The sequence below is a fragment of the Monodon monoceros genome, unplaced genomic scaffold (assembly GCF_005190385.1).
Source record: "Monodon monoceros isolate NGI ecotype Baffin Bay Population unplaced genomic scaffold, NGI_Narwhal_1 Super_Scaffold_4, whole genome shotgun sequence".
Taxonomy (NCBI): Eukaryota; Metazoa; Chordata; class Mammalia; order Artiodactyla; family Monodontidae; genus Monodon; species Monodon monoceros.
The window spans coordinates 52,233,898-52,255,310 of NW_021703781.1; the positions used below are offsets into that span (position 1 = coordinate 52,233,898).

At 46.4% G+C, this 21,413-nt stretch overlaps 3 protein-coding genes across 7 annotated transcripts in view; 1 reads left to right on the forward strand and 2 right to left on the reverse strand.

The window, feature by feature from the left end:
• Window positions 1-1,296: 1,296 nt before the first annotated feature.
• On the reverse strand, window positions 1,297-9,715 carry EXOSC1 (exosome component 1). 2 transcript variants are annotated; one of them, XM_029201298.1, is made up of 8 exons: window positions 9,670-9,715; window positions 9,447-9,562; window positions 7,563-7,637; window positions 5,968-6,056; window positions 5,153-5,186; window positions 4,598-4,648; window positions 4,384-4,468; window positions 3,628-4,048 (listed from the first exon to the last, which is right to left on the reverse strand). In XM_029201298.1, the coding sequence occupies exons 1-8, from the start codon at window positions 9,698-9,700 to the stop codon at window positions 3,942-3,944; spliced, it is 588 nt and encodes a 195-aa protein (XP_029057131.1). In that variant the 5' UTR covers window positions 9,701-9,715; the 3' UTR covers window positions 3,628-3,941. The 2 variants fall into 2 exon arrangements, with proteins under 2 accessions (XP_029057132.1, XP_029057131.1); XM_029201299.1 differs by lacking the exons at window positions 7,563-7,637; window positions 9,447-9,562; window positions 9,670-9,715 and having other exon boundaries at window positions 1,297-4,048; window positions 5,149-5,186; window positions 5,968-6,013.
• A 155-nt stretch (window positions 9,716-9,870) lies between these two features.
• Window positions 9,871-18,799, forward strand: ZDHHC16 (zinc finger DHHC-type containing 16). Of its 4 annotated transcripts, XM_029245218.1 has the most exons (11): window positions 9,871-10,098; window positions 13,265-13,512; window positions 13,693-13,887; window positions 14,038-14,126; window positions 14,528-14,556; window positions 15,177-15,310; window positions 15,450-15,497; window positions 16,351-16,436; window positions 17,096-17,219; window positions 17,405-17,475; window positions 18,214-18,799. In XM_029245218.1, the coding sequence occupies exons 2-11, from the start codon at window positions 13,270-13,272 to the stop codon at window positions 18,326-18,328; spliced, it is 1,134 nt and encodes a 377-aa protein (XP_029101051.1). In that variant the 5' UTR covers window positions 9,871-10,098; window positions 13,265-13,269; the 3' UTR covers window positions 18,329-18,799. The 4 variants fall into 4 exon arrangements, with proteins under 4 accessions (XP_029101051.1, XP_029101052.1, XP_029101053.1 ...); XM_029245219.1 differs by lacking the exon at window positions 15,450-15,497; XM_029245220.1 differs by lacking the exon at window positions 14,528-14,556 and having other exon boundaries at window positions 15,265-15,310.
• A 225-nt stretch (window positions 18,800-19,024) lies between these two features.
• The window catches only part of MMS19 (MMS19 homolog, cytosolic iron-sulfur assembly component), a 32,180-nt gene continuing 29,791 nt past the window's right edge, over window positions 19,025-21,413 (reverse strand). Inside the window, exons 24-31 of the mRNA XM_029245217.1 lie at window positions 21,280-21,380; window positions 21,081-21,137; window positions 20,747-20,933; window positions 20,340-20,422; window positions 20,050-20,214; window positions 19,908-19,967; window positions 19,515-19,615; window positions 19,025-19,434 (exon numbers count right to left, since the gene is read on the reverse strand). Coding sequence (XP_029101050.1) covers window positions 19,407-19,434; window positions 19,515-19,615; window positions 19,908-19,967; window positions 20,050-20,214; window positions 20,340-20,422; window positions 20,747-20,933; window positions 21,081-21,137; window positions 21,280-21,380 — 782 coding nt within the window. The 3' untranslated portion in view covers window positions 19,025-19,406. The remainder of the gene's footprint in view (window positions 19,435-19,514; window positions 19,616-19,907; window positions 19,968-20,049; window positions 20,215-20,339; window positions 20,423-20,746; window positions 20,934-21,080; window positions 21,138-21,279; window positions 21,381-21,413) is intronic.

The window sequence follows — 21,413 nt, forward strand, 5'->3', positions numbered from 1 at the left end:
TTGAAATGTCTCTCATTACCCAAATCCTTGTATGACAGATTAAGAGCTTTTAGGACAACCAGTCACAACTTTACATAGCCTGGTCCAAGTATCATGTATCTCATTGGGTTTTCAGTGTTGGAGAGCTGAACTCTGTATTCCTGTTGCCTCTCTACAGCTCTTGCTCAGTGGTGCTGGTTACCGAACACGGGAAAATCAAATTCTGAAACTATTATGCCCTCTTTAGAGTAAGGTAAATGCTTGTTTACTAGACTTAAAAAAGCCAACCCTTTTTTTGTTAGTAACTTTTAAACTTGATTCACATCTTTCTTTTTGGCCCCTAAAATTTTAACCCTATCAGTCAACTAATTAACATCCTCAAAAGTTACACATGCAGGAGAAAAGGGATATACAGTCATCCCTTGGTATCTGCAGTGGGGGACTGGTTCCAGGACTCCTGTGGATACCAAAATTAACAGAAGCTAAAGTGCCTTATGTAAAACTAGTACAGTTGGCCCTCCGTATTCACAGGTTTCACATCCATGAATAGGGAGGGCCGACTAATTATATACGTAATAGGGAAGGGGCACTACTCACATTTACCTTTTCTCTAAGGCCTTTGAAAAGATCACTGGAACATGAGAAAGCCCATAATGCCTTTCTCTTCTAGTAGGAGCAAGTAACACCATCTATAAAGCTCTATGAAGTGCCTCTATGTTAGCCATTGGGTGAGTACGTTACCTACATAATCTCCAATCTTGACAACCTCTGAAAGGGCTGGCATCCCCAGTTTACAGAAGGGGAAACATGCTGAAAACGATAACGGAAACTTGCCAGAAGGTACACTACTAAGTACTGGAACCCAGATGAATGTTACTGCAGCTAAATCAAAGATTCTTATTCTAAAATTTAAGTACTTTTAAGCATCTTGCTTTTCAAGTTTAGTTTTTTATTTGATCTACACATTAATCCTAGGAAGACCTTTAGTAATTTAAGTCTCCAGTAGCCTGGTGGGATGTTAGTTTACTTAGCTTGTACTGAATCTTAGACCAGAAGTTGGTAATTTTGTTTGGTCAAGTGCTCTTCACCCAAATCAGGCTGGATCAGCTTTGATTACTACTACTCTATGTCCTGACATCACTTGAGTTTACAGCAGTCTCCATTCCTTGCAACTTAGACTCCTGGCTAGAACTCCTGCCTTATGGGCAGGAAAATAACAGAAAGCCATCCTCATTTACCATTATGGCTAGGAGGCCAACTACTACTATCCCTCCAAGACAGTGTTTCTTAGCCAGAGTAGCACATCAGAATCACCTGTGGAGCTGAACAAACCCTTAACACCCACAGGTTCAACCATGAGATTCGTGAGCAGAGCTAGGGCACCTGCAGTCTTTTTTTTCCCCTGCACTCCCCCTGCTACCCCTTTACCACTTACAGGCAATTTTGAAGTTCACCTAACCCAGGCTGAGAACCACTTTTCCAAGGCACAGAAAGTATATCCTCCCTGTCTCTAGATTAACAAATATCACCATTACTACATATCAATCACTGTTTGGGCATAGCTATTCAGTCAGCTATGAGTACACTCAAAAAATTTTTATTGAGCGTTTGCTACGTGTTAATCACAGTACCAGGTACTGGAGATTTGAAGATAGAGAAGACAGCATGCTGCCCTTAAAGCTAAGGTAAGTAGGGGAGACACGCACACAACTAACAAACATGTAATACAATATTGCATGGTTAAGGGTGAGAAAATCTAACCTGGTTCGCAGCAAATCAGAAGGCCATTACCCAGTTGTTTCAAATGTTCTTCTTTATGACACTTTTTAAAATTACTGTTTGAAATTATAACATTTCTGTATTTGTTTACTTTTCATTTGTCTCCCCTCCCACCAATGGTCCCCCCCCACTAGAAATGTAAGCTCCACAAGGAAAGGATTCTATCATGTTCACTGCTTTACTCCCTAGTTCCTGGAGCAGTGGTGGGCAGAGGAGTTGCTCAAATATATTTATATAACGAATGAATGATGTCCAACAAGCACTTATAATTAATTAACCAATGTCAATTTGGAGAGCCTCTAATTGCATGCCTGAGGTTTCTGTTCAATACTTGGAAAAATGAGGCACCATGGTACAGAAGGAAGGGCCCAGGCTTTACAGTAAAACAGATCTGAGTTTGAACACTGTTCTGCCTCTTGATGTCTGTGAGATTTATTAATTTTTCTAAGCCTTAGTTTACTTATCTGTAACGTGGAAATAATTGCTACTTTTCCGGGTCACTGTGAAGTTCAGAGATAACGTAAGTAAAATGGCTAACACTGTTGAGAAAATCAATTGGTAGCATCTTTCTGCAAGGCAATAAGGGAGAATCTAACCAAAAATTTAAATGTGCATATTCTTTTACTCAGCATTATACTGCTAGGAATCTGTTTTGCAAAAGAATCATAGGCATGCACAAAGATATATGGTATAGGGATTTTCCCTGCAGCACTGTCTGTAAAAGAAAAAAAGTTTAAAAATATCTATCAATAGGAGACTGATTATATCAATACGAACTACACTGAAGTATCTAGCATTAAGTCCTGGCATTTAGTAGATACCTGATAGAAGGCAATCAGTTATATAATAACAACAATAATATATCACAGTAATATTGGCGTGTACTAACCACTTTTAAACATTTCCTCATAATAATCCTATGAGGTCATACTATTCCAGATGAGGAAACGGACTTAAAGAAATAAAAATAATTTGCTCAAGTGTCAGTTCAACATCCTGATTGTTATAGTACAGCATATTATTATTTTGCAAAATGTCACCACTGGCGGAAACTGGAAAAAGTGCATAAGGGATCTCTGTATTATTTCTTAAAACTGCAATTACTTACAATTATGTCAATAAAAATTTCAATTAAAAAAAACAAAACAACGTATAACCCGGCTTAAGGCAACGAGAGGACACAAACCCAGGTGGGATGACTCCAAACCTTACCCCAACCATTCTCACTTCACAGAGAAGACATGGGCTCCCTAATAACATCTCAAGAAGTGACATAATTCATCTCTCCTTTCATTCTCTCTGCAACCTCCCCATGCTTACCCTCATCCTTTGCTTGTCCTCAAGCTTGTGTGTACATTCCTGATTCTGCACTTTGCTTGGGCTTCTCTCTCTGCTCTGAATATCTTCACCTCACTTATCTTAGTTCTTTAATTCCTTTCACTTCATGTTACAAATCCTTTCCTGGCCACTTCACATGATAGTGTTCTGTACCTCTTTTCAATTCAGATTTAACATTTCCTGGAGTATCTACTGTATCAGTAATGCTTTGTTTACCAAATTACTTTCAGAATTACTAGCATGCTACCTGAATCACCACATGTGTCCCATAATTTTCACTAAACCATAATCTCTCTAAATGAGGGAATGTATATAAAGTACTTAACCTAGTGCCTGACACATAACAAGTACTCAATAAGCAAAAGTATGTACAACAGAATATACAAAAAAGATTGGCAATTAGGCGTTGTCTAGAGCAAGAAAGCACATAACACATGTCTGTTAATCGGTGCCACCAGGCAAGACCCTGCTCTAAATGTCATGACACTGTTTAGATTCTTTTCCCTACTCAATATAATAGAAACCATAAAATTCTTTTCGTAAAAATGTTTTCTTTTTCACAGCAAAGAATACATATTTATAAGACTGTCAGAAAGAACAGGCTATTTCCACCATCATACAGTTGGTTTGCTGGTGCCTCCAAAAGAGAAATTTATCACTCAAGAGGATAAAATCCACTGAACGATTCACAGGAAAAATGTTTTGCCTATAGAGTAAGATTTTTCTAGAGGTGGCTGCTGGCCAGCCCCAGGTGCCTGAATGAAGACAACGGCACCCTGATGTCACTTTCACACATGTACTCTTGGAAAGAGCTTACTCCTATGCATGGGGTAAAGTGTGGCTTCTTAGGTCTGTAAGAATTCAGGCTGTACTCGGGCCACTTTCCGGAATTCTTTAGTGTGGGTCTTAGGGCACTGCATCTCGCACCAGCTGATGGGAACCATCTGGACACCTGGAAGGGAAAAGGTGGAGTTGGAGATGGGACCCCAAATATTTGCTTGAGACCCTTCTCTTTTCAGCTGGATATGAACTGAAGTGTCACCAAGCTGCCTAGTGAACCTCACCTCATACAGAAAAAAACCTTGTTTATTCCACTGATTTATGGAGTGAGTGCCTCTTTTCCTTAGATTATATAAGGAGAATCATTCTAATCTCAGTAGTAAGTATCTACACTAGTATTGCTTTTTAGATAATTAAAAAACAAGGGAAATGAGGGAAAACAATGGACTAATCCCAAACCCTAGCTCCCAGGTAAAGGTAAGCATGTGGAAGCATGGACAAACTCACCCGATTCACTGTGGGCCACCACCACTCCCAGCTCATTTTCAGCAGTGGTTAGGAGGTAGTTGGACTGTGCATCGCCTAGGGAGATCTAGTCACACCACACTGGTAAAGGAAAACAGAGTTATAAGCCATCCCTCCCATAGCCACTTGAGAGGTTTCTCTACTTCCATTTCTTCTTTTGACAAAGGACCACAAGTCTGAGGGGAATAAAGGATACCACTTTGGCCAAGACAATGTCCCCTGGGCGGAAACTCTTATAAATTTCAACCTGTAAAGAAAGAACAGAAGTGTTAAGTGAAAGCTCCGAATCAGGTCTACATGAAACTATTAACACCCCTGGCAGAACCAGTCAACTTCTAATCTCAGAGGGTAGAAGGCATCACTACTCAAGTCAATCAACAACTTTTATTGTTTCTGTGGCATCATCACATAAATGAAAGATTTTGAACTCAGTAACCTAATCAGGAATCTGACTTGGACAAAAGTACTATGGTTGCTCTGAAAGGCTCCAGAGTAAGTCTGAGGAAGCAGCAATGAATAAATACGTGGCTTCAAAGGCAAAGAGTAAACTAGCCCCCCTCTGGTCAACAAAGTGAACAAAAATGATAGGAAGAGGAAAGGGACAGTGAAGTGAATTCCACACCTTCCAGAAGGGAACACCTTAAAATTCCTTGGACTCCACATTTCCACAGACTTTTCAAATTCACTGGAATAATTTAAAAGGATTGAGATTCCTAAGGCCATGAAAAAAAAAAAGAACCAACCAACAAACCTTGTCTTTTTCAGTAGCTCGGACGTCTTCCTTGCTATAAAGAAAAAAGAATTAACAGAAAGGTTAATTATCTGTGAGAAAGAATTATCCTGCAGACTCCTGGCAGACAAAGAGCTACAACAGCAGAGAGAACAAGTCCTAATGGGGACCCAGCGGCCACCCAGAGGAGCAGGGTGAAGATGTATCCCCAGTCCTCTCCTGGAGGAGAAAACCACATTTCCCATTCTTGGATCACACAGAGCAGCAGTATCAATACCTCCCACTACAGAAAAGTGGATCAGATTTAGCAGGGAAGGATAAGGAACTTCACTGCCTTAGGAGAGCTTGAACAGAAGCACCACAGAACAACACAGAATCCTGAGGGTGGAAAGAGCCTCAGATGTTAAATTATCTAGCTCACGAGAATTGTTTTTCCCTTCTCAAGAACCCACAGGAAAAAAATTTACCATTTCACCCACTACCCTTTTTATTGTTTTACAGTCCTTGGGTTTGATTGATATTAAATTCAAGAAAGGTACTTCCTAAAATGCTTTCTACTTTGTTTGATATGAATCATCCCTACAATGCTAATCTCCAGCTTAGCTCAACCCTTTTTGTTTTATTTAAAGCCCTATCTCATTAATATTTTCCTTTTGTCCTAACTCACATGTTTTAACGTTTTCTTTGGCTACTACCCGGGGAGAATCAAAGCACAAAGGAAGAGAGAAATGGGCAGGAATAGAGAATGTAATTGTTCCTAAAAATTCCAGGCTCCCATTCTATCCTAATCTCATTCCAGGTGCTGAGGCAAATATGAAGACAAAAATACTTCTTACCGGATAGTTCCTCGAAAAGAGTTCTTAAGTGGTGTGGACCCCACATATAGGATGTGTACTTTGGCAAAGCGTGAATTGATGCTAGAGACCTGTGCAATAGAGAAAAGAGCAGCACTAGAGTGAGTATTAGTCGTTGGCAGCTGAAGGAGGAGGGAATAAACTAGGATTTTGGTCCAAGCAACCCTACTAAGTATAGAATTTAAGACAAGTTAACTCCTACTTATCCCTGTATAAGTCATATTTGTAAAGTGGAATAAAAGCCACTCTGGCCACTTAATAGAGTTACTGTGGAAATCAAATAAGATGGAATAGGTTTTGAAAAATATACAAGTCTAACATAAATACACAAGGGTATTTATAGTATATAGCAAATCCAGCTAGACCTTTAACAGATCTTACTATGAGCCCTGTAGTGTGAACAGAATTTAAGTCTCCATTTCAGCAGCTGCATAATATTTAGATCACTGCCTCTCCAGTTATTTTCAAAATAACACATACATTCTCTCCCCCTTTCTGTTTTTTTTTAAATTTGGCCACGCTTCGCAGCTTGCGGGATCTTAGCTACCTGACCAGGGATTGAACCCACGCCCTCAGCAGTGAAAGCTCGGAGTCCTAACCACTGGATCGCCAGGGAATCCCCACATAGATTTTCTGCTGGAGAAATTTATAGAGAAAAACTAAGAGCTGCAAGTTAATTTAACTGGCAGAGAGTGGGGATGGGCAGGGAGTACTGATATATTATAGTTACTGACCAGTATCGCATTAATGTGTACTTTCCCTCAAAGACTTTATCAAATCTTTTGTTTCTCTGCAGAAAGAGTTTTGCTTCAGTTGTTCAAAAATGGGCCTTCTGGGACTTCCCTGGTGGTGTAGTGGTTGAGACTCCATGCTCCCAGTGCAGGGGGCCTGGGTTCAATCCCTGGTTGGGGAACTAGATGCCACATGCATGCTGCAACAAAGAGTTTGCATGCCACAACTAAGAAGCTCGCATGCTGCAACTAAGGAGCCCGTGAGCCACAACTAAGGAGCCTGCCTGCCACAACTAAGGAGCTAAGCCACAACTAAAGGAGTCCTCGAGCTGCAACTAAGGAGTCCACATGCTGCAACTAAGGAGCCCACCTGTTGCAACTAAGACCCGGCACAACCAAATAAATAAATACTAAAAAAAAAAAAAAAAAAAAAAAAAAAAGGGCTTCCTTATCACCCTTTGGTGCCCCTGTCTCCCAGACAAAAGTAAAAAATTACAAACTCAGGGAATCAGCTCTGTGAAAGAACTATGCAAGCTTGAACTTGACCTCATTGATCATTATCCTAGAAATCTCCAGACCAGCATAGTCCAGTAAAACTTTCTGTGATGACAGAAATATTCTGTGTTGACCAATATGGCAGCCACCAACCACCTGTGGCTACTGAGCACTTGAAATGTACCTAGTGGAAGTGAGAAAATAAATTTTAAATTTTGTTTAATTTTAATTTATTTAAATTTAAATGGCCATATGTGGCTACTGGTTACCATATTGAACAGTGCAGCTCTACAATGATCATTATTTCAGCATTGAACAGTATCCTAAGCAGGGAGGTTAGGACCAACTTACCTTACAGGTTACAATAGCTCCCACATCTGGCAGTAATTGGGACTCTGTTTCTCTCATCACAGATATGACAGGAAGCTACAGAGGGAACAATAAAACATAAATATCCTTGCTAAGTCTTGGGTAAAAGTGTCTGTGGCTTGAGAATAATATAGGAATGCCATGGGCCACAGTTGGGGTCACAAGGGCAGGTGGACTACAGATTCATTTGCAGCCCAGAGCAGAAAGCCTTAGACATTTTAGGCTATAGGATGGCCAAGGGGCCACAGGAAGAAAGCTGCTAGAAGACATAATCTAATCATTTCAGACGAGTTCTAAGTTTTCTGGTGATTTTCTTAGAGCTTTTTGGCATACAACTATATTGCCTGTAATCATGGATAATGTGACTCTTTCCTCCAAAGTTATACCTTTCTTTCTGTTTGTCATTTTATTGGACAGGCTAGAATTTCCAAATAAATGTTATATAATAGCATACATAATAGCACCTTGTTCACTATGCCTCAGCTCTCCTGGCCTTTTTTGTTTCATGAATTCACTAAGTTTCTTCCCATCTCAGGATCTCTATTCAACCTGTTCTTTATGCTCACCCACTCAACTCTTATTTATCCTTTATTCAGGATAAATATAAATATTCAGGTTAAAGATTCAGGTTAAATGTCACTTCTGACTAGGGTGGGTTTGCCTATTACATGTTCTCATGGTACCCCGTAATATTCTTTCAGAGCAGGAATCACATTTGTAAGCATACATTCATTCGAGCATATATTTGCTTACAGTTTGTGTTTGTGCCCCCTGATAAGAGACCATGTGTATTTGGCTCATTACAACATCCCTAGAGGTCAGCACTGTGCCTGGCACATGAAAATGCTCCATAGATAGCTATATGTATAGCTATGAAATGAACAAACTTTCAAATCCTAAGGAAATTCCCAAATTGATCGAATAAAAAGTCTCTCATTTTATAGATGAGGAAGAACCTAAAACCAGAGGGTTTAAGTTTCTTATCTAAAGCAGAATCAAGGTTTAGTCAATACTGAAGTGTTCTAACTCTGAATCCTCTTTCTACTACGCTCCGTGTCTTTAAGCTGCTCCTTCAAGAACTGCTTATCTGATCCTGAGCTAATCGTGGATCAGCCTCTGGAACCAGGGAGAATAGTATTACTCATGCATTCAACAAACATCTACTGAGCATTTATCTTGTGCTAGGCGCGGAGGTTATGGGAGTGAGGCCTGCTTTCATGGAGTCTACGGGACAAGGGTCTAATGGGGAACTTACTGATATAACTGAGTGTTTAATTACATGCTGAGCTAAGTGCTTAGAAAGGGAAGAATACAGCTCTTTGTGAGTGTTCAACAAAACAGACAAAAACAAAACTTTTTTCGACTAGTGGCTAGGACAGCTTCTCTGAGAAAGTGATACTAGTGAGGCTATCTGAAGGGTAGGTAGGAATTGAATAGGCTAAGGAAGAGAGGAGCGTGTTCCAGTCGGCATGTGTACAAAGGCTCTGTGGCGCACTGGCGAGACTGAAAGAAGCCAGTAGTACTAGATAGCAGAGAGTGAGGCGCGGGTAGCGGAGCGAGATAAAGTCGGAGAGGTAGGCGACATTCGGACAGGATTCAGCTCACTGCAGGGCTGAGCTCGCCTCCACTCTTCCCCCAACTTGCTTCCCCGAGTGTCAGCAACACAACCAAGCCGGACCAACAAAACTGTTCTGTGATGGCTAAGTGCCCGGCAGCGGGGACCACAGCTGTTAAAACTTAAGAGACCAACTTCTTTTACTGAACGAGGCACTGAAGACGCGCCCGCAGATCCCCTAAGAGCTGCGAAATCAAAGGCAGCCTAAGAAAAAGGCAGAGACGGAGAAGAGGGGAAGCCGCCCCCTTTACCGCGCCGTTCTCGCTGCTCTTTATCAGGCAGCCAGCAAGCGACGAAAAGATGTAGCCATGCCGGGTGTAGGTGCCGCTGCCGGGGCTGCCCTCTTCCAAGTTACACAGACGTTCGCCTGCGGAAAAAACGCTGCATCAGCCACGGGTCCGCAGAAGCTGTTGGTCGTCGGGCCTTCCTGCCTCCGTCCCTGCCCAGGATTCGCTCTGGGCACCGCTGACTTACCGGGGATGCAGTACCTCACGGGTGGCGCCATGACTGCCCCTGCCCCAAGTCCGGAGGAAAATGAAGCCGACCTCTCATTGGCCAACATCCAGGTGCCATTCCGCAGTAAGAAGCGTGCCAATTGGTGAGCTTTATCACGTGACCACAGGGAGCGCCTCCTTGAGATGTAAACTCCATTTCCCAGGTTACCCCGGGACGAGACCGGGGGCGGAGCTCCGGCCCGCATGCGCTTGCGCTTACGCTTGCGCTTGCGGATAAGGATGGGCGGGCGGCGGGTACGGCTCTGGAGGCTGAAGCCGTGGGCTGTGGGCCATGGTTGGTTGGATTGAGCCAGGCCGGGCCGGGGCGCCGAGCTGGAGGGGGTGGCAGTGAGCGGCGGCGGAGGCTGCAGGGTTCGATTTGGCTGACTGGGGAGTCGGCCGGTGGCAGGTAAGAGCGAAGCCGCGGCCTTTGCTGCCCGGTCCTTTCCCTTTTTCTAGGGTCGGGCCCTGTTCTGGGGCCTTGTGAGTTCTGCTCTGCACGGCCTTGCCCTCGAACCGGGCGGAGCTCACCCTCCGAGCAGCCTTAAGGCGCGGAATTGGAAGGTCAGCCCACCCAGCTCGCCCATTTCACAGATTTGGAAACTCAGCCCCAGAGATAGGATTTGACTTGTACAGTGTCTCTAGAGACCAAACCGGTACCCAAGTTATTTTACTTCCGGTCCATCATACTTTGGCCACGCCAGGCTTTTTGAGAAATAAAACCTTTCCCCGGTTTCTGTAACTGCAGCTTTTCGATCTTGCTGTCGGATCCTGTCAAGCGGAGCATGTTAGTCTGGAAGGGAAGTTTGCACATGAATAAAATGCTGCTCTTACTGATGATTGACATCTGCTGCTTGAGGCTGTAAACATCCTGAGAACAGCCTTTGTCCAAATGAGATTTGTCGACCTTCTTCTCAGTTTCCTCTGCCTTCTGGTGGCTTTGGAATCTGTGTGTGTACTCCCACTCCCAGCCCTATGTCCCTCATATACGGTTTCCCCTTGGGAAAGAGATGGTGACTTAGATCCTCGGGAAGAGGGGGATGCTGTGGCCTGCAGTCCCTTCTGATCTGGTGGCAGATGTCACTAAGTGGCTACTACTGAGGGATCAGAGTGCTCAGAGCTTGTGCTGGGGGTGATAGCGAAACTGTGCGTGCTCTATTTCCTGCCCTGTTCACTTCCATCACCACCCCTCGCCCCTACCACACAATTTTTTGAGCTCTGCTTTACCTCAATTTCCTGAGATGAAATGTTCAGCTGTGGCCCCATGGACTACATATCTCTTCCCTGGCATTCCCATACCCCCCCCAAACCCCACTAAATAAGGGTGTGGCGGGTTTGGCTTCAGATTTCTTTTACACAGATCTGATCTTTAGCTCTGCACCTACAAGCTTTTGGCTTACATGTTTGGGTTGATTTCTGGTTGGACTAGTTTTTAAAAATGACTTCTAGCTCTTAAGTGCTATGATTCTAACAATGGTTTTCATTTCTCAGTAGACACTTACTTAGTGTTATCATGTTGGCAGGAGTGTCCTTGCTGTTATTTGTAGGACAGATAGACATCTGACCAGCCTTTCCACTTCAGCATCCCTTCAGTTCATTCATTCAACAAGTATTTATTGAGCACTTCCATGATCCAGGTATTGCGCTAAGCACTTTATAAACATTTCGTTTAAACGTCTTACCAAGTGTATATATAGAATCATAAAGGGGTAGAGCAGGAAGGGACCTTAGTATTTAATCCTACCCTCTCACTGAATGGGAACACAAGAAAATTGAGTGCCAACAGGGTTTGGTGATTTGCCCAAGGTCACAGAACTACTTAAGGGCAGAATTGAACCCTAAGTAGTCGAGTTATGGGGCAGGTGAGAGTTGGTAAGTCTCGTCCTTGAGGCAGGCATTTCCTGTAGAGCTCAGTAATTCTGGAAGTGGTTGAGAACAAGCTGAAAAGTGGAGAATCAGAGAAGGGAGATTTTTTTTTGTAGACAGGAGAGATGGCATATAATTCATGTTTATTACAGATGAGGAATGCATCTTATTTGAAAGCTATTGTTATAAAAAGTATTTTAGTAAATAGGAAACTCTCCATTAGCCATAGAAAGGGAATGAACAATATGCGGATGACCTAAGTCACCTGGATTTGCTATGGGGTAAAATGTTTTGTCCCACTCTTATGTTAGATTTTAGCTGTATACTATTCGAAAATTCATGCTTCAAGCCAAATCATGATTCCACACAGTGGGAGTCCAACTCAAAGGAGGTAGGAAGAAGTTTGAACTTTTCCTTTTTCTTTTTTCTACACTGCCCCTTAATTCTCTTATACCCTCGGAGGTGATGGGAATGACCACTTACTTTATCCTGGTACAGAGAGTAGGTCCCTACTGAATTGTCTGTCTTCTCTTTGCTGGCCTTGTCTGCTGGATTTCTTTTTGCCTTAGGTCTTTAGAGGGCTTGTGGAAGGAGATAATTAAGTTTTCTTTGAAAGGCCTCTTCTGGGGATGAGCCAGGGTGCAAGGAGAGTACCTTGCTCCAGTTACTGAAATGAAACCACCCCTACAGTGGAGCAGCCTCCTCCAGTTTCTGCTGGGTTTTGAGCTGCCTGTTAAATAAGTCAGTGGAGTTGCTGAGGACAAAGTAGCCATAGGAGAAAATCAGATAATTTCCTTTCTGGTAAAGCCTTTAATCTGCAGAATTGATGAGACTGTCATCGAAGGAATCTGTGTCTTCTGTTCTGGGCATTGCCTGGGCAGCTGACCTCCTGTGGCTATTAGATGAGGTAAAAACCACATGGAGGAGGTGAAGGCACTTGCAGAGGAGCCACGCACAGGGCTAAAGAGCTGGGAAGGTTGGTTGGGAATCTTGGGGCCAATGGCAGCAGCCGCAGAGAAAGCTCTCGAGTGTCCAACTAGAACAGGGCAGGGGAGACTCGTCACTCAGAGGGCAGGCCCTGTGGTCTTCAGGAGCCACCAGCCCTCCTCCCACTGCCAGTGTCTCCTGCCTGTGGTGGTGTTCTGCTCTGAACACCAGAAATTGTCTTGGCTTCAGTAAGCTTGCGGTGGGGCTGGGACTAGAATTGGAGACAAAGCATCTTACGTCATGCAAGGGGTAGCTGAGCTGTCCTGACAGGAGACAGGGACTCTCATGCCACCAGGCCTGTAACGTCAGCAGGAAGGATGAGTATCTTTTGCCAAGACTCAGGTAGCACCAGGGAAGATCTAGGTGCAGGATCCACATGCTGTGAACTCACTCCCCCACTGGCTTCCTGGTGAAGACAATTGTTAGGAGGTAGGCCAATGGGCCAGGGCAGGCAGGAGATGCTGGGACACCTCTGCTACGGTGGCCAGGCCCTCAGAGGCACGTGGATGGCTTTGTGCACGTTGGTCGGGCTCCACCCAGTGGTCTGTCTACACAGACAGCTCCAGAGATCCTGCTTTGGCTTGGAGTCACCTCCCTACTTCCCACACCTACTGACTGGCCCAGCGGGCCTTGGTCTTAGGTCTTTGCCTCTAAGCGCCCCACTGGTGGGGCAGGGAGGGACAGGACCCAGGCTGGCCCCTCACAGTTGTGTGCTCTCCTAGGAGCCATGCGGGGCCAGCGGAGCCTGCTGCTGGGCCCTGCCCGCCTCTGCCTGCGCCTGCTTCTGCTCCTGGGCTACAGGCGCCGCTGCCCACCTCTGCTCCGCGGCCTGGTTCAGCGCTGGCGCTATGGCAAGGTCTGCCTGCGCTCCCTGCTCTACAACTCCTTTGCAGGCAGTGACACCGCTGTGGATGCTGCCTTTGAGCCTATCTACTGGCTGGTGGACAACGTGATCCGCTGGTGTGGGGTGGTGAGTAATGCCTGGGGACAGGAACAGGGATGTTTGGGGGTAGCAGAGGGACATGTGTCTGATGGACCTACACTGGGTTTGGACCCACACTGGCCTCCTACCCTGGGGAAACTCCCGAGTCTACCCTGGGTGTTGGCGAGCTCTCTCACTGCGTCTTCTTGACCTCCCTGGTGTTGGCAGGTGTTCGTGGTGCTGGTGATCGTGCTGACCAGCTCCATCGTGGCCATCGCCTACCTGTGTATCCTGCCCCTCATCCTTCAAACCTACTCAGTGCCACGACTCTGCTGGCATTTCTTCTATAGTCACTGGAATCTGATCCTCATCGTCTTCCATTACTACCAGGCTATCACCACTCCACCTGGATACCCACCCCCGGTGGGTCCCCCCTTAGGGGCATGGGGGAGGGAGAGAACTGCAGGCTATTGGAGCCAGTTCCAGGAGTGCGGAGGGAGAGTGCCTTGGTATTTTGGAGGTACGAAACCGGTGCTGCCACAGTTGTCATGGTGCTTTTCTCCCTCTGCACAGGGCAGGAATGATATCACAACAGTCTCCATCTGTAAGAAGTGCATTAACCCCAAGCCAGCCCGAACACACCACTGCAGCATCTGCAATAGGTGGGTCTCTGCGAACCCCAGCTGTGGCCCTTTTGCTGTAGCTCTAGGGCAGAACCTAGACCTGGAATTTGACAGGACATTTATGAGGCACCCCTCATGTGCCAGGCAGTGTGCCCTCTATATCGGGACACCTGGTCCTCAGGATCGTCCTGCAAGTTCCGCATTTTCACCGCTTGTGGAAAGTGACATTCAGAGAGATGGGCCAGGGTAGGCAAGAGACCCGGAGTTAGCTTGTCCAGTGTCATGTAGCCAGTGAAGCAGGGTTTGAAGCAAGGCCTGGCTCTCCTCAAAGTCTGTGCCCTTTCCACCTCAGCAGGATGCTGGTCCTTATAGGAAAGGACTGGCACTGACATCTCAAGATCCTTGGCCACCGTAACAGAGCCTGTGTCCCTCCCTCACAGGTGTGTGCTGAAGATGGATCATCACTGCCGTATCCTTTTATTATCTCTTCTGCCTGAGGCCTCCTTCTTTAGCTCCAGAGCACTGCAGAGGTTTAAGGGCCACAAACCCAAGGCTTCTAGCATCACCCTGCAGAGAACACTGGGCTCATGAGAAGTTTGTAGAAGAGCAGTTTTGGGGCTGACATCTCCTGGGAAAAGCAGGAGGCTTACATGCATTCTGGGATGGATCTTCTTGGAGCAAGGCACCCATCCCTAACAGCTCTTTCTTTTGTAGACTGTCGTGGTAACATCTATTGGATGGAAAGAGATGTTTGGTTCAGTGGGTTGTCCAGTAGGTGTCCAGATAGAACCATTGGTCCCTTGCTGCTGTCCCACACAGATGTCTGGTTAACCCGTTAGGTTGAAGTATTGGCAGACTCATTTTACTGAAGGATTTCAGTTTTCATGATCTCCTGATGGGACTTGTGAGGGCTTTGAAAAGCTTTAACACTTTCACCTCAACTTCAAGGGAGTCCCATATTTTCCTGCCTTTGGTGACAGGAAGCCTTGGGCTTGGATGATGTTGTCAGGAACCAAGGATGAACCAGAGAAACCTGGACACCCCCTGAAGTTGTGTGTTTGGTCTTGTCCTTAATCCTGCCCCCACCAGCCTGGCTAAACAACTGTGTAGGCCACTATAACCATCGGTACTTCTTCTCTTTCTGCTTTTTCATGACTCTGGGCTGTGTCTACTGCAGCTACGGAAGTTGGGACCTTTTCCGGGAGGCTTATGCTGCCATCGAGGTGAGCCTGTAGTTAGGAGCAGGGCAGCTCAGTAGAGAGCACTTTGGGGTGTGGAATCCGTCCCTAAGGAGTGGGGCTGGTAGCACCCCTCATCCTAGAGGTCTGGGAGTATAACCAGCACTGTTTTCCATCCCCTTAGAAAATGAAACAGCTCGACAAGAACAAACTACAGGCGGTTGCCAACCAGGTGGGCTCTCCCCACCCCACTGCCTCCTGCTGCTCAGGCCAGGGGTATAGAGTTGCTGAGGCAACTGGGGCCCACCTGTTAGTCGAGTTGTAGAGGCTGGGGTAAGGGGCCAGTCGAGACTGGATCGGGGTGTTTCTGGGCACTGTCGGCCGTGGGCAGACTAAGTGGCCTAGGGGCAAGCTGGGAGTCCCTGGTACGTGACAGTTTTTGGCTCTCTATTCCATTATCACCTTCTTTGGGCTGAGCAACGGCTCTGCCTTGGTGATGGCCTGAGCAGCAAGGAGTCTATGTTAGTCTGTGTAATGGGGTTCCAGGGGACAGAGGTCGGGCTGGGCCAGTCTGACCATCCTTTGTTCCTGGTCTGTCTGCGTCCGCAGCAGGATCGTCCCTTCTCCCCTGGCCTTTTAGGACTCCTTATTCTGAGCAGATCTTGGGCTTGTGATTGTGTCTCTGCTGCCCTTTCGGTCCTTAGTGGGGCTCACAGTTCTCCCCCTCCAGTTATTCCATTCTGGGTATGGGTCTCGTCCCCTCTTGGGGATTACAGCCACACAGTTCTAGCTGGGGAGTGGAGTGGCTTCCCCTGGAGCCCCATTTGTGTTGTCAGAGCTAAAGGCCCAGGGTTGGTCCCTCTTGTGCTTTACCATCCTGTCCAGACCTGCTCTGCCCCGTGTTTGTCCATGATGATGCCGCCAGCTTGGTCCACCCATCTGGTTGCTGCCCTGACTCCTCTGTGGCTTAACCCCCTATTTTCTCATCATGGGCTTGGATCACTTCCCTGCCTGCAGGTGTTGGGCTCTGGTAGAGAGAGACCGATGGAGCAAATGATCCAGACTTTGCTGTTTTCTTTTTCTAGACTTATCACCAGACCCCACCACCCACCTTCTCCTTCCGAGAAAGAGTGACTCACAAGAGTCTTGTCTACCTCTGGTTCCTGTGCAGGTATCTCAACTCTCATTTTTGACAGTTTGAGGGGCAGCTTCAGAAAAACCTTTTTCGGTGCCCACAGCCAGGCAGGAACCCATCCCCGTGTAAACTGCTGCTGTTCTTATTCTCACTTAGGTTGGCAAAGAGTAGGGCTTAATTTTCTTCAGCATTTGGGGGCAGGGAACATTAAAGATTTGGCATTGAGTGTTTGGTATGTGCCAAGGGAAGTTAAACTCCTACTTAAAGGGTAGGTGCATTTCATAGATGAGGACAATTGCAGATCTGAGGGGTGAGGTGATTTGTTCCATGATACACAGCTAGGAATGGTAGAGCTGGAACCTGAACGTTGTGCCATTTTATTCTAATTGTTAGTGCTTTTACTACCTCTTCTGTCTCCCAAGCATGGGTATTTTAGGAAATATATAACCTTTTCATTAATAGAAATAGACTTATTTCCCCATCTTGCTTTCCACATCATTTATTCTTAGCCCACATTGATGCTTTTTCATGGATGCAGTGAAGTAAAAGTTCGTCTAGGACACGTACGCTGGGAGTTAAGGCAGACTTAGACATAAGCCCCTAGGCAGTCACTGTTGCTCAGCTCAATTTCAGACCTACGCATGGCCTCTCACTCCCTCCACACTACCCCATGACCTTTGCCCCTCTTTTCTCAGTTCCGTGGCACTTGCCCTGGGTGCCCTAACTGTGTGGCACGCTGTTCTCATCAGTCGAGGTGAGACTAGTATCGAAAGGCACATCAACAAGAAGGAGCGACGCCGACTGCAGGCCAAGGGCAGAGTGAGTAGGGCCGGGATTGGGGTGGAGGGATGGGTAGGTAACTGAGCCTGCCATCCTATAAACAGAGGCCATGGTCAGGGCCAACTAAGGCAGGCATCATGAAATCCAGAACTTGCCTGGCCAATTTAGGCTCAAAATTGGTTTAAGGAAAAGGATTCATAGAAACATGTTTTTCTTTGCTCTAGGTTTTTAGGAATCATTACAACTATGGCTGCTTGGACAACTGGAAGGTATTCCTGGGTGTGGACACAGGAAGGTAAAGTAAAATATTTAGACCAGCACTGTTCATTGAACTTTCTGGAATGAGAAAAATATTCTATACCTCTGCTGTCTAAAACATTAGCCATTAGTCACATACGGCTTTTGAGTGCTTGCAGTGTGGCTAGTATATCAGTGAATTGAATTTTAAATTTAATTTCATCTTCACCAATTTAATTAGGCATGTGTGGCTAGTGGCCCCCATATTGGTACGGTAGCAGGTGACTACGACAGAATCCTTAGAAAGCTATTCTCGAGAAGGGACCTCTAGTTAGGGTATGCTGGCCACCAGTCACCTCTCATTTGTATGGCAGTGTCTGGATTTCAAGCACATAATTTGTGGGATTGAAGTCATCTATTTGTGACAGAGGTCCTAAGACAATAAATGAAGCTAGTTCCCTCAGCCCAAGAGACAAAGGTAAATCATTCTTCAAATTGCAACTACTGAGGCAGTAATAAGTAGGTGACTGGAAGTACCTGCCCTCTTCCTTTTCCCATCCTATTACTCCTGTCACTGTGCTTACAGTGGCCCCTTAGAAGTTTAGCTCAAAACCTCTAAAGGCCTTCAAGGCACCAGAGGGCACATTTATTGGACAGAACTGTAACTTTTATTACTTTTGTGATGAATGCCAGGGTAGCTTCAGACTACCTTGATATATCTTTGCTGAGGAATGAGGCTCAGGAAGGAAGACTAGGAAATCTTAGATCTCACAAGTATTTCTGTCTTCTCTTATAGGCATTGGCTGACTCGGGTGTTGTTACCTTCCAGTCACCTGCCCCATGGGAACGGAATGAGCTGGGATCCCCCTCCCTGGGTGACCGCTCACTCAGCCTCTGTGATGGCAGTGTGAGCTGGAGTGTGTCAGCCACAACTTGAGCACCACCCTGCTTCCGACATTGCCTCAAGGGCCTCCAAGGATAGCTTCTTGGAATCCTTGAGCAAAAAGAGCCAGTGGGCCTGCCTTACGGTACCATGCAGGGACAGCTCAAGGACCAGTCTCCCGGCCATGGCGGAAGCAAGGCATGATGTGGAAAAACCCTAGGACTGATGTCCCTTTACTCAGGCAAACAGAAGTTCCAGCCCCAGACTGGAGATCAGGCAGCTAGCAACCTTGCCAGGTACTGACCCCGACCTCCTCCAGCTTACAGCACTGGGGTTGGCTACCACCTCTTCCACTTGCCGTCTGAGAAAACACCTGAATGGTAGAGCTGAGATCCTGGCTTCTCAACAGGGCAAAGATACCAGGCCTACTGCTGAGGTCACTGCCACTTCTCATGTGCTGAAGGGAGCAAAAATAAAGGTATTTGATTTTTTAAAGATATGTAGCTTTTCACTCTTTGCCTTTCTCTTGTGGGGCGGGGAAGGGGAAAGTCAGGGTCAAGGCCTAGTGAGTGGGTGTTAACGGTCCTGCCACCTCTGCCCCACTTGGAGGGGTTGGATGTCCTGAAGAATTCCTGGCCAGTTCCTATCACTACTGTTCCTCTAGCTTATGCAGTGTTGCTTCTGGTTATGTACTGCTGAGGCATAAGTGGAGAGAGGGAAATAACTGACGGCCCCATTACCAAAAGAATCTTTATTCTCCAGCAGGTACACACACGCCACCATCCCTGGTCCTCGGGGCCACGCTCCTCTGTATTCGCCCTCAGCAGCATATCTCACTTTTTCTGACATATAAATGGAAGAGCCCCAAGACCAAGGTCACTCTTCAAACACAAGGAGTCTCGCACTCAGTTACTTCACAAATCCATTAGAAGTCAGGGTTCCTCTGTTTCCTGTACAGCCATGCGACAGAGGCCCAGCATTTGTGCGGTGTCTGTGGGAAAGGCAGTCAGAAGCCAGTCATCTCCCTGCTTTGGGCAAGATGGCTTGATAGTTAGTAATTTCAGGTTAGATTGTCTTTCAGAACAGTGTAGGCCAGGATGGAGGGCTCAGCTGCCAGGGCTCCCCAGCAGAAACCTGTAGGCAAAAAGAATGTTGACAGCATTAGTGGTGAGGCTCATTTCAGTCCCATCTCTCCCCATGACCTAAAAACTCACCATTCTCCCCTGGCTGACACTGCTTCCTTACGCACCAGTCTCTTCTTGTCATCCAGGGGTTTGGCTAAGGCCCGGATCACCTGCAGTTTGTACGGCAGCAGCTGTGGAGTTAGAGGAGCTAATCTTAGCCTTGTTCAACCAAGACAACCAAAAAAGCTGCTCTGACTCTACAACTAATACTCTTCCTATTCTTCTTTAGTGATTCCAGAGAATGCTATGTGGCAGGCTGGCCATTATATTTTAGGGTAGTCAGGAGATCCTTGCCTGTCTGTACCCTACAGTGCATATCTCAGTCACACAACAGGGTGGCCAGTCCCTCTTGACTAAGGCAGAAAGGTACCTCTGGCTCTTCTAAGAAGCGTCCAAGCCAGAGAGGACATCTGCGGTACTCACCACGGGGGTGGGCAGGTGAGTAACAGCGTGCATACACTGCAGTGCAGCGATCCGGACAGCCTGGAACACAACCATAAGGAGGTGAGGGGAGACCCACGAATGGGAGATGTACAGGCCAAAGAGTTGTTCAGGCTCAACGCACCATGGAAGGGCTGGAGCTGAGGTTTAGGAACTTGGTGACGAGGGTGTCAACGTGAAGACTCATTACTTGGGGTGCTTCCAGTAGAAGAGGCTGAAGGCAGCTGAGGGTGGAGAGCTGTACCACAGAGTCTGGGCAGGACAGGGCCTCCAGCAGCAAGGAAAGCAGCTAAGGGGCCACAGGAAAGGTGGGATGACCACATCTTTGATGAGCCTGCTTTTCCTCCCCTTTCTAGCCCCAGCTGGGGGACAATGGCTTGGTCCCTGCTTAGAGGCTGTGACTGCGAGGCTTACCGTGGGCAGCTCCGGCAAGAGCACAGGCTTTGGCAGCCTGTTAAGTACATGAGACAGACCCTTCAGGTAATTTGGCTTCACATCTGTAAAAAATGGAAAAGCTTAGGGGAAAAACTGGGCTCAGACATAGAGCTTAAGAATTCAATTCTAATCTCTGGTGAAGCTGGGACATTAGCCTACAAAAAGTTTTTTTTGTTTTTTTTTTAAAAAGCCCCTCAAGCTCAGAATAGCCAAGATATGCCAATCAAAGGAAAAGAGTGGGTCAAGAATCTAGATGTTCAGCGCTTCAGGTACAGGTCACACTACAGCTCTAAAGAAGCACTCAGGTCCTAAATTATTTTAGAGACTGTGGCCTGACCAATGGAGAGGTCTATATATTTGAGGACTTTCCTTTAGACTCTCCTCACCTCGAGGAGCAGCATGGAAACCCCGGACCAAAGCAGGCACGTTATCCGTGAAGAACCGCTGGCGAAACATGATTCGCACTTCAGCATGGCCAGCACGAGTCAGCACCTCAGTGCAGTCAGACATGAGCAGAGAGAAGCCATCAGCTGCTGCTGGGCCTAGTTCTGGATCACTCAGGAGGCCCACGAGCTGGAGAAAAGAGAGCCTTTGAGGCGCATCAGCGGGGAGGAATCTTAAATACCCAAGAGGAGGACAGCAGTCATTTTTGGGAAGAAGAGGATCGACAGGGAAGTTCCTGTTAGGTCCTAGGTTCTGCTGTCTTCAGCAAGGACTTACCCGGTCTGTAAGGCAGGAGCTGAGAGGATGATATCTGAGCACTAGGGCCTTTGTGACCTGTTATCAGAGAGAAAGAGAACAGTCAGGGGCATGACACTCAAACCCTGAGAAGTATGCATGCGCTTCAGGGTTAAATGGAGAAATTCTTTTTAACCAGACCAACTGCTCTGTCTAACTGGAATCCATTCCGACTCCTTACCCAGAGAAGCAGTGTGAAGGCCTGACTACGATAGGGCCCAGAGCTCAGCCCAGCCTCCACTTTGTCCACAGCCAGCTGTAGGAATTCATCCAGCTGTTGCCCTAAAAAGGAGGGAGGAAATGCTGATGCAGACG

What these genes read in the sequence shown, in the direction of transcription:
- EXOSC1 (XM_029201298.1), bottom strand. Translation starts at nt 9,700, where the DNA reads ATGGCGCCACCCGTGAGGTACTGCATCCCCG. An exon ending in GAGCTATTGTAACCTGTAAG is followed by an intron (nt 6,057 to 7,562) that starts GTAAGTTGGTCC and finishes TCTATTGCACAG; the next exon opens with GTCTCTAGCATCAATTCACG. An exon ending in GAGCTACTGAAAAAGACAAG is followed by an intron (nt 4,649 to 5,152) that starts GTTTGTTGGTTG and finishes CTTTCTTTACAG; the next exon opens with GTTGAAATTTATAAGAGTTT.
- ZDHHC16 (XM_029245218.1), top strand. Translation starts at nt 13,270, where the DNA reads ATGCGGGGCCAGCGGAGCCTGCTGCTGGGCCCTGCCCGCCTCTGCCTG. An exon ending in CACCTGGATACCCACCCCCG is followed by an intron (nt 13,888 to 14,037) that starts GTGGGTCCCCCC and finishes CCCTCTGCACAG; the next exon opens with GGCAGGAATGATATCACAAC. An exon ending in AGGCTTATGCTGCCATCGAG is followed by an intron (nt 15,311 to 15,449) that starts GTGAGCCTGTAG and finishes CCATCCCCTTAG; the next exon opens with AAAATGAAACAGCTCGACAA.